Below are 11,422 nucleotides of genomic sequence, written 5' to 3' on the forward strand. Positions count from 1 at the left end.
AGTAATGGGGGGCTGAATCAACACAAATAGGTCAAAAGGAGGGCCAGAGTGTATAATTTATCATGGGGCTCTTCAACAGCAATGTGACAGCAGGTGGTTCCTTCACAAAGCACACATACAAGGACTACAGAACTTGCACCAACATCTTGCATCTTCTCAGTAGTGGGAAATATGCATGCAGCACCCACCAGAGTAACTTCCATCCCCCTGGGAACTGTATGAAAGAGGCTGTCTTCAGCCCTGCAGACCAAAGGTATGTTTGGGGTAGGCAGCCCCTGCTCATATACTGACTGCAGGCAGGCCCCCCTGCACTTCAAATCACAGCAAAAGTTTCCAACCCATATGGATAGACAGTTAAAAAAAAAAAAGCAGCAGCTAAAAACGCTTGCCTGTAAAAGTCTAAAAAAATTGAGCTGTCCATAAAACAACTAAGACTCTGTGAGCTTCTTTGAAGATCTGTCACAGGAAGGAGGCTGGATGCAAGTGTTGATAGACAAAAAGCAGAGCAGTGCCACCTTACGTCTGAGAAGCAACACAGCTTGGTGCCCTGCTTGGAGCTCTCCATTAGGGCTTTGTGGCCCATGGGGCCCTCCTCAGTATCCCCCTTAACATCCAGCTACATGCTGCCTCTGCAACCCATTGCCTGTAACAGCTGGTCGCAAAGAAGGCAGGCAGGGCCATGTGACCCAGGTAGTCTAAGGCACCAGGAAGGACAGGGAGGGGGTGATGCAGCCGAGAAAGCTGTACAGCTAGGTGGAAGTGGTCTGTGTCAGAACAGGGGGAGCAGGACCAGTAGAAGTAAGGCTGGTGGGTGGGCTGGGCTGGGGGCAGCATGATTCAGTCCTGGGTACCAAGGTGTGGGAATAAGTAAAACATGTGTCACTAATAAAGTTTGGTTGTTAGTAAGAAGTTTACAGATTTTCATTTAAAATTTTTTCTTGAGTTGGCAACTACACCCACAGAGTGCATCCAGTTGCTGCAACTGAACATGCACAGCACTGAACTGATCACTACCCAATTGCTCTGTCAGTCCATGTCTGGTTACTGACTTACTGGAGCGTCTAATCCTAGTCCCTGCTGTTGCAGCTGCCACCCAGTGCCCAGCACATGAAGCTCTAAGATCTAGGAGACAGGAGCATCCTAAAGCACAGTGTACTTCTGGGTGTATGAAAGAGCTGGGGGCGGCTGCGTGTGCATTCTATAGCACATAACACATAGCAGCTACCAGAGCAGGCACTGGGACACACGCATCAGCATGTTCCAGACCAGCCTGGCACTTGGTCATTTGACTCCAGATGCGTGGAGAAACTGTGACCACAGCCACCATGGCTCTTCTACAGATCCAAAAGTGTGCTGTGCTTCAAGATGCCTCTTTCAGTCTGCTGGGTTCTAGAGCTTGGTAAGCCACTTAAAAAAGCTTGGTGGGCCAGATTTGACCTGTTGCTGCATGATGCTAATTCCTGCTTTAGGCCAGAGGTGCTCAACCCCAGGCTATGCGCCAAATTAACAAGTGGAGCCCCAGCATTCAGGCCACAGGGCTCCCCTGGGTTGGGAAATTTGGTGGCAATGGAGCAGTGGAAATTAAGAATGCCACCCCTCTCACACTGCCAAATTCCCATGCCCTGAATGGCTGGGTTGGGGCCAAATCATGCCCCCTCCCCCAGTGTGGACAGGTCCAGGCTGGGACATGCTCCCTTCCCCCTGTGGCTAGATCTAGGCTGCTCCCAACCGCACTCTGTGGCCAGACTGGACCCTACCACATCTGCCTCACGCACCAGACTGAGCCCACTGGCCAGATCCAGCCCACAGATGGATGGAGCATTGCCCAGCCAGCTTGTGGGGCAAAAAGTTGAGCACCACTGCTTTAGACAAATGCTTGAAAGCCATATTATAGAAGGGCTGGAGAAGGTTAACAGCATTTTCTTAAGAATAAAATCCCATTTTGATGAATTCCTAATATAAAAATTCATTCTTAAATTTAGGTTCCACAACTATATCAGAGATGTCAGAAGTAAAATAACTGGCTCCAAAAGAAACCTATTTCAAAGAAGATCCAGAACATTCCCTATGCAGTGTGAGCGCGTCTACACGTGCCCTTACGACACTCTTGTTACTGTGCTGTCATATAGTACTTCCTTTTGGAAGTACTAAGTGACGGTGCAGTAACAACCTATACTGTGCTGTGCCAGTGGCACATGGTTATTTTTAGCTGCTATGTTGCCATAGCAACGTGGTATCTATAGTAAGGGAGTGCGTTGCTATGGCAACATAGCTGTGGCATCACAGTTTGTGCCTGCTGACGCTACATCGCCATAGTGTGTTGCTACGGTGACATAGCATCACATGTAGACATGCCCTGTAGGTATCAGATTTAATACTAAAACCAGTATAGAATAAGCATGGCACTTCTTTATAGTCCATTCTTTTCAGAAAGATGAGAGACTAGTCCACCTCAAGTATTTATTATCACCAGCTCTAATAATCTACATCCATCCATCCCAAAGCACCATACTTAAACACTGTTTGATTTTTCCTATTACCAAAAAAAAAAAAAAAAAAAAAAAAAAAGAGATATATATATTCTACAGTTTAATTCAACAATTACATAAAGGTTGTTACAACCTGAGAAAAAAAAATTCTGGGATGGAATCATCAAGTGTGAAACACAGACGTCATTTACACTTCTTTTTACATTTGAAGAACTCATACCTGGGTGCACTGCCCGTTAAGCTTTCACTTGATGATGACGATGATGATCCAGGCCTCTGTTCTGCTTTCATTCCTAGAGTCTCTGTTGTATTACTCTGCGATTTCTCTCCTTCCTCTTCTGGCTTCTTTTTTTCACTGTCACTATCGTCACTGCCTTCTCCTAAGATGTCATCGACCTGCCAATTGGTCAAGAGTCAGTACGTACTCTACTCTCAGAGCCGTAGTCTTAAATATGCATTTAAAATGCCTCAATAGATTGCTTGCTCCATTTTCTTGAAAATATAAGAAGTATTAAAAAGTATCAAAAATAAAAATGAAGACCAGAGTCTTTAAAGAAGTTTCCACAACAAACACAATGTTTTGTTTAAATTAAAAATTACAGAATTATTTCTAGTTTATGTTCACTTATGTAAGGTGTATACTAACTGAAGTACCCTAAAATCAATACATTCCACTTTAAGGTTGTTGATTTTTTTTTTGTTTTGAAGGAAAAAGAATAAGGATAATCAGGAAATAAACAGAAATCTTTATAGGAAGTGTGCAAGTTATTGAGAAATTAAATAAACAGATGCTTTAAACTACCAGAAAATAATGAACAGTTGGTCATCTATGCAAGAAAGATACTGAAGTCTCCAGTTAACAAGCAGTTTTATCACTTCAGATAGCCCTATTTAAAATCCTAACATTAAAGAAGGGCTTTCCCAAATGACAGGAACTGTGTGAAAGGAACTGAAAATACAGAAGATACTATTCTAATGAGGTCTGTCTACTTGCTTACTAATTAAAAAGGCAAGTGTATCAAAACATTTAGACTTTTCATTAAACAGTAGTTTGAATGTTGCTCTTAAGTTAGCATGGCATTTTATGTTTGCCTATAACACCCTTATTCATTCTAGAGGTTTGCAGCTGCAGAAACCAGTAAAACAAAACTTATTTGATGTGTTGCAAGTCACATTTTCCTTTTTGAACTACAGGTGGAGGAGGAATAGGAAAGTGTAAGTGATGATGCTACATTCAACTTTCCATTGCAATTGGTAAAAACCATGAGGAGGGAGAAAGAAGATGGGATTACTTTTGGGGGCTAAGTGGCTGGATGGAGCTTTGTTGAACCTTAAATTTTCTCCTAACAGTAATTTGCTGTGGCAGACAGCAAAGGAGAGGGAGTAAGGCCACAGTAGCTCAGGGTTATAAAGAGTCCTTTCACTTTCCAATACTTTAATCCAAAAGGCCCTATTCAGAGCTACTGTGCAAGTCAGTGTTTTCTTAACCCTTTCTGACTTGAGGCATGTCTGGATAAACTTGAGGCACCCCTCAAAAAGTGCCAGCTCTTGGTTTTCACTTTTTAGATTACAGAAAAATAGGAGAGCAGTTTCTTTTGTAAAGAATGCAGAAAGATCACAACTATGGATTTCTATTTGAAATCTCTGGATTTACCTTGCAAATCATGTTTGAACATCTAAACAGTGTCTGGCAAGCTGCAGCACCTTTGAAAGGATCTCAAGCCACCCCAAGGTGCTGGGACACCTTGGTCGAGACCCACTGCTGTAAGAAAACCAACGAACCTCATAAAAACACCAGTCTTGATAGGATTCCAACCCCTTTTCTCTGGTAAACCCCAGCTAGAGGAAAATTGAAAGGAAACGAACATATTCAACTCCTGATCTCTGTGGCTTGGGGAACACATCCCCTTGCCCCCATTTAGTTTTATTTCTGCTTGGGGGAAAAAAATGTACTCGTGATGCCAGGAATAGCCGCCAAGTCTCCAGTTCGTATGAACGCAGATAAACCAATGCCATTATTATAAGTTCCAAAGGTTCCCAGCCAGTCAAACAACTGCTACAGAGTTCGGCTGTGCAGTCCCAGTTCCGAATGTCTATGAATGCTACAACCCCTTCTAACTCAAACAAGTCCACAAAAGCAGAGTGGCAAAACTTATACTTGTACACAACCAAACTGGAACATGGATTTTGCAGTAGCAGAGGGCAGACTAGAAGAGGGCCACTTGCTGCTGTTAGTACATAAAGTGGGTCCTTCACCAGAAAGTCAAAACTTGAAAACAGTGCTGGAAATTAACCAGCATGTTTCACGACAAAGAACGGCCATTCTTGGATTAGCACCCTGGGCCGATAAATCCCTCATTCATCCAATTATATAATATGGATTGGCATGACGAGGGATCCGGGTTTTCCGTTTCCCACTGAATGTAGGAGTAAAACGTGGATTTCTCTCCTTACCGAGCAAAGCGTGGATTTCTCATTTTAGCAGAGAAACCTATGGATTTTGCAGCTTTGCAACAAGGCCTCTGTAGACTAGCAGAGTCCCAGCCAGCAAGGGGCTGGTCAGACAGGGAATGCCATGTGCACATACTGTACATAGCCCCAGGCAGCCAGAGGAGAGCAACTCTCATGGGTAAGTGTGGGGAGGCGGGGGGGAATTGAGGCCCTCATAGTGGGGGAGTTGGGCTGGGCCAGGCTGGGCTGAGGCTGCTGCCCAGCCAGGCAGTGTATGGGGCTTGGGGCCACAATGTGCATCTGCAGGGTCCTGGGGGAGAGCAGGATGGGGCTGCAGGTGGCTTGTCCAGGGGGCGGGGCCAGCTCCCAACTACTACATGCGCTCCTGGAGTGCAGGGGAGGAGCTGCACCCGCCAGATCTGTGCGCGGGGTGGGGGCAAGGCAGGATGCCTGCTGTGGGCTTGGGCTCCTGCCATACTGCCCTACCCTGGGGCCTCCACAGCTCAGCATATGCAACCTGACACTGCAGGTAACAGCAACACTGTGCAGGAAAGCTGCTTGCTGCTGTAAGCTCTGCACCACCCTGGCAACATGCCCCCTGTGTGCGTGGGACACAACCCTGTGCTGCTATCCCCACTGCCCCCCTGTGCACAGGAGACACATCGCCAGGGCAGCGCAGAGCTCTCAGCAGCAAGAAGCTTTCCTGTGTGGCTCCACTGTTCCCTGCAGCACCAGGGTGTGCCCACCAGGCTGCAGAGGCCCAGAGGGAAGGCAGCCGGGTGGGAGCCTGAGCTCACAGGGGGCACCTGCCCCGTGCACAGATCTGGGGTGTGCAGGTCCACCCTGACCCCTGAGAATGCATGCAGTGGCAGGGAGCTGGCCCTATCTCTGGCCAAGGCCCCAGCAGGCAGTCCCTAGCTGGGCTATGCTATGCTCCACTGCAGTAGCTGCTGCCTTCTGTTGGGGGCAGGGGGCTGCAGACCTGGGTGCCTGACCCCATAGCCCTGGCAGATGGGGAGGCCCCCCTCTGGCAGAGCTGAGGGGGTAGGGGCTGTGGGTGGCCTTCCATTTTAATCACAGATTTGGGGGTTTTTAAATCAGAGAATTTGCAATTTTTTTTATCAGGGAAAACCAGGATCCCTGGGCATGACAAACCAGATCTCTTTGCTAATGTCTGAAAAACTGGGGGACACCATTGTATCTCCACTTGATCTGGATGTTATTTCTTCAAGTTTAATTTTTCAAGACTTCAAGGAGTATTTTAGCTCTTTTTTTATTCTCCAACAATATAAAACTTGACCCCAAAAATCTTCTGAAAGTTTGTTTCCTGACAAGTTGTGTCCTAACTCTCGAAACTCTTTAACATATGCATAGGATGGAACATAAAAAGGAATGAACTCTTCTGAAGTCTCAAAGTACTGCTTTCTAAGATGACTAACACCAGTTCTAGGAAGTGTTGTACTTTTAATACAGTTTCAGAAAGAAGTTTTATACCAATCTGCTTGCCAATATACCAACTCTATAGATTTTCCCAATTATGGCATTAAAAGAGAAATCATTAAAGAAATGGTATTACAGAACATTTTCTTTTATGTCTCTGCAGCACACAAATGCGACTCCTTAATTTTTGGTGGAAATAAATGGGAAAATTTAGGATGCAGGTGACCAAAACTCAAAAAGTAGCTTATTCCTCATACAGAACATTCTCCGTCCCTTCCAAATTGGGCCAAATACTCTACTAAAATTTTCTGTATAGAATGATTCCTCTTGCAAGTCCTAAACAGGAGATGTGAATGTTTTAAGGACAACTGCTGTGATGATCAAATCTACTGAGAGCACTTCCTGTTCCAGTTACTTATTTTAAGTGTGGCTTGTATCACTGACTTCACTGGACACAGTAAGGAGCAGCAGCAGCAGGAAAAACATGTGCTGAAGACATACAACTTACTCCTGGGCAGTAGTGACCTGTATCTTGCTGATGCCTAAAATATAATAGATGAAAAAGTAGCCTGCAGCTCTAGAAAACAGACAGCTGAAGTATGTGCAAGACAGCACATTTTCCCTACCTATATCCCAAATGAGCTAGATAAGGGAGAGAGGGTAAAGAGGGAAAGCAGGGCAATTTTACAAGTTATCATGGAATTAATCCAGCATGCATACCTGTCTGTATGGAAAGGAAGTGAATTAAATGCCAATTTGCCTCCTTTAGAGGTAAAAGAAACCACCCCACTTTAGAAAAAGAGATCAAGCATATCCGTCCTTTTTGGGGAAGGAGTAAGCTATGGAAGATAAAAGATGGGTTATGAGCAATAAGATTGAGGAAGAGATTAGGAATGTCACACAAGAATTATGGCTTGTTGTATCTACCCCTCCAGCAGACCGTACAGGTGGGCTGGAGAGCGCTACCATAGAAGCAAGGAATGCTAGTCAGATCAATGAAAGGAAGCTCTGTGGGGCAGTTTTACCAACGAACTAAGAGTGTTCCCCGCGCTCCTACTGAGGTTATCAGATGGCAAGGAAGCATTTCTCTGTTCCACACCTATCAGACATGTTTTAGAGGATAATAAATACTTCACATTTCCTATATAAACCTCATGTCTAATTTCTTCAAAATAACACGATAACTTCAGCAGTGTAGGGATGCAGCCGGGGACCTTGGGCAAAGCAAAAGTGGCTTCTGTTTGCTGCTATAAATCACAATTGTGAACACATGGCTGCCAGTAGCTGCTTTTTTCCGCCACTGCCTGTTCCCAAAGTTGGCACCAGGGCAGGTTGTCCCCCTCTAGTTACACCACTGCTTTCTGGCGGTTTCTCTGGAGATGGCTCAGAAGGAAATAAAAAGTGCAGCAGGCATGCATCTAAAACAGGGATAGGCAAAATATGGCTTGCGGGCCAAATCCAGCCTGCAGAGGGTGCCCACCAATTGATTTGATCTGGCCTGCGGCTGCTCCCACAGCACTCTGCATGGGGTGAAGCTCAGCCCAGGGCAGCCTGTGCCATGCTTTAGCCCACACCCACCAGCCTGCTCCCAGCCCTGGCCAGCATGCAGTTTCCAGCAGGGCTTCTGCTGCAGCTGCCTGGGTACTGCTCTGCTTCCCTTGCCTCCAGTAGCTCCTGCCACACTGCTCCTGGCCAGAAGTAAGCTTCAGCTGGGTGGCTCCTGCCCCACCATGCGGGCCTCTAGCTGCAGTTTCCTGCTGCCTTCCACCCACTGCATCTGCTGGGTGTGGTGCAGTTGGGGAGAAGGCAGCCAGGAGCTGGAACCAGAGCCCTGGGTGCTGGGGAGGAGCCACCCAGCTGAAGCTTCTTCCACCCTAAGTGGTGCAGCAGGAGCAGGAGAAAGAGCTGGTAGAGGCAAAGGGCGTGGAACAGCACCCAGGGGGCTGCAGGCACACTAGGAACAGCCCTGCCAGAAGTTGTATACGCTGGCTGGGACCAGGGCTGGGATGGCGGGCACAGGCTGCCCTACCTGAAAGCAGCCCTTTGTGTACATATGTTCTGTTGCATGTGCTCCCTGCCCTCCTCCTCCCTTCCCCACCCCTGGCTGGCTCCTAGGACCTAGTGCCCAGGCAGACCACCACACATGCGTGCTACCCCGCTTCCCCCACAAGGCAGGGACCACCCTGTGATCCTGGCCTTGGTCACTGGTCTCTCTCTTGAACACTGCACCGTGCTTGCCCATGGCCCAATCACACGCAGGGAGTCCTGGCGAGTTGTTGCCAGGATGATGCTGACCCAGCCCATAACGTGACAAAATTCCCTATGGGGCCCTCAGGTCCAAATAATAGCCCATCCTTGCTCTAAACAATCTAAAACTAAAGTAAAACTGAAGAGATCACATCCAGTGAGAACATTTAAAAAGTGTATTAGTTAAAACCCGTGACAGCCATAATTTTTTATATTTCTGCTGCTTTAGGTTTAACACGTGACAAAAAGCTAGTGTGTTCAATGTGTACAGTATTGCGCTTCACCTCTTCCTTTAATAGGGCCGTTTTAATAACCTCTTAGAAATAATGTATAACCTCTTAGACATAAACCGTTTTTTTAGTTCACTTTCTTTGCACTTTGCTGTATGATCTTTGCATTCAAAGATTTTAGACCCTAAAGGCCAAGTCCCTGTTGTAGCCGAACAGGTGAAGAAACCATAACAACTTACTGCAACACAGCAACTATTCAGGGCAGCTAAAATGTGACCTCAAAACACCAAACAGTGTCTTCAATATGACCAGAAATAAAAACATCAGAACAAGGAGAAGATGCATGAGAGCGGAGCCTGTTAAAAGAAGGCAAAATGTGCAGTGCACAGAAGGGAAATCAGGACCTTCCGTTCTCCCAGTCTTATAGCACAAAAACGAGGACAACGTAGCAAATTCAAGAGAGATGATAGGAAAGTGCCTAACTACTGAATTCATTATTCCCAGATAATCATGGGAGCAACAAACATAATAAGATTCAAAAAAGGAATTAAACGTTTACTGCAGATTCTTGCATACAGCATGCCTCAGAGTAAGATGCAAACCTTGTTTATAAAAGGTAGAATGAAGGGGGGGGCGGGGGGAAGAAAAAAAAAAAATCTTTCCTTGGTATTTAGCATATTTACTCAAATATAAGATGACACCCCCCCCATCAGTATAGGGGGAAAAGCCCCACGTCTTATATTTGCATACAAGGAAACTTCATTAAATACCCTGTCTATCACTAAACTGCTGCCAAAAGCAGCATGTGCTCACTAATGGGAACCAACTAAGAAGCTGATTAAATGCAGCCAACACTGAGCATGTCTATAAAACACAGGGCCCATACTGGGGAAACATACTGATGGGAACTTACCACTAAGGTAGCTTGGTGTAGCCCATTTGAACAAGATATATGACAGTACTCGTTGTATCAACTCTTTTTCAGGCTATGACAACTCTAAATGTATTCAGTTTAGTGGCTTCCTCTTCACTCCCACAGCTGAGCTGCACCTCTATTTCCCTTTCCCAGTAATTTCCTGGTCCTTCTTAAATGTCTGGCAGATACTACCAAATGGGGCCCCAAACAGTTCACCCAGAATCCCTGTAACCTCTTTTCTCAGCTTCTTGCATATGATTAGTGTGGTCTCGCCTCCATGGGGTGCAACTGAACCAGGCTGCCTTGCACCTCACTTGCATATAAATTTCTGGAGGATCTCAGGACTTGCAACAAGAACACCTGGTTCCTGTCATGAATTTGGGGCTAATTAATTAGCATATGAATCCTTTGTAGGGGGTATCTGGAGTACACACATGCTGAGCAGTGCTGAGCTGTGGCGTCACAATACCTTGAAACACTGTTGACTCTGCTGGGGACCAGTCCAATGAACTACATAGTAAATCATGAGCCTTTTGGCTTTGGACTAGTTTCATTCATAGAACATGCTATATTAGAAGTAGGTACAAAAATGCTGCTTAAAGTCACGGTTGTGGAGTAACTCTGCTAAAACTTGCAGCAGTTTCAAAAAAAGGTAAAAAGCTCATACTTCCGGATGAACTAAATTACTAGGCATTATTTTCAAATTTCAAAAAAGAGTCAGTGTTTTCAAATTTGTTCCGCATTTCCACATATGCAGGGAAAGCAGGGTCTGACAGTAAAGTGGGGAAAAAGGGCTGCGGCAAGAAGTTGGGGGGCAGAGGGCAAGGGGTCCACCTGACCCCACCAGATTTATTTCCCCTGCTGTAGCAGCTGAAGAGGAATAAATTCAAGGCAAGCCTTTCATAATTAGATTCTATATCTGAAAAAAAACTATAACAAATTTATAAAATTTCCACATATAGAATCTAATTATGGGGGACCATCTTATATTAAAGTAAATATGATATTTTCTTATAGTAGAAAAACGCTCCTGCTACATCATAAATTAGATCATAGTCAATAAAACTGCCTGTATAAGCCATAAAACAAAATATTAAACAAAACAAACATGCTACAAAGCATATACTACACATACTGCAAGCTTATGGCTCTAATTCAGCTTTCAAAACACAAAATACTGCATTTACCCAAACCTAAGATTACTTCAAATTTAAGGCAATAATTAGATTCTATACATGGAAAATTAGAAATTTGTTATGATTTTCTATGTTCAGAATCTAATTAGTGGAAAGCGATCCCCCCACCCTTTGCTCACCTCTCCCTCATCTCCCCATGCCTTCCCCCAAGCATATGCCCTTCTGCACCTTTGCCTGACCACCTACCCCTTATCCCCCATGACTATGCCTTCCAATTCCCTGCCTCCACTGACCCCTGCTTCCCCATGAAGCCTGCCTCTCCACCCCTTGCAATCTCTGTCTGTCCTGCCACTCCTTGGCCATGTCCACCTTAACGTCTGCTAAAGCTCTATTCTTTCACAGCACTGAGCAGCAGGATAGCTCCAGGCCAGGTTGTCTCCTGTCCACCTGCACCCCTGCAGCCAGAGCAGAAAGTAAGGTGGGGTGGGAGGGGGGTACCTGGCAGAAGGGTAA

At 45.5% G+C, this 11,422-nt stretch overlaps 1 protein-coding gene across 1 annotated transcript in view; it reads right to left on the reverse strand.

The window, feature by feature from the left end:
• The window catches only part of CTDP1 (CTD phosphatase subunit 1), a gene marked incomplete at its 5' end in the record, with an annotated part of 140,099 nt that overhangs the window by 62,544 nt on the left and 66,133 nt on the right, over positions 1-11,422 (reverse strand). Inside the window, one exon of the mRNA XM_025212754.1 lies at positions 2,710-2,885. Coding sequence (XP_025068539.1) covers positions 2,710-2,885 — 176 coding nt within the window. The remainder of the gene's footprint in view (positions 1-2,709; positions 2,886-11,422) is intronic.

Source organism: Alligator sinensis, unplaced genomic scaffold, assembly GCF_000455745.1.
Source record: "Alligator sinensis unplaced genomic scaffold, ASM45574v1 scaffold969_2, whole genome shotgun sequence".
NCBI classification, from domain to species: Eukaryota; Metazoa; Chordata; order Crocodylia; family Alligatoridae; genus Alligator; species Alligator sinensis.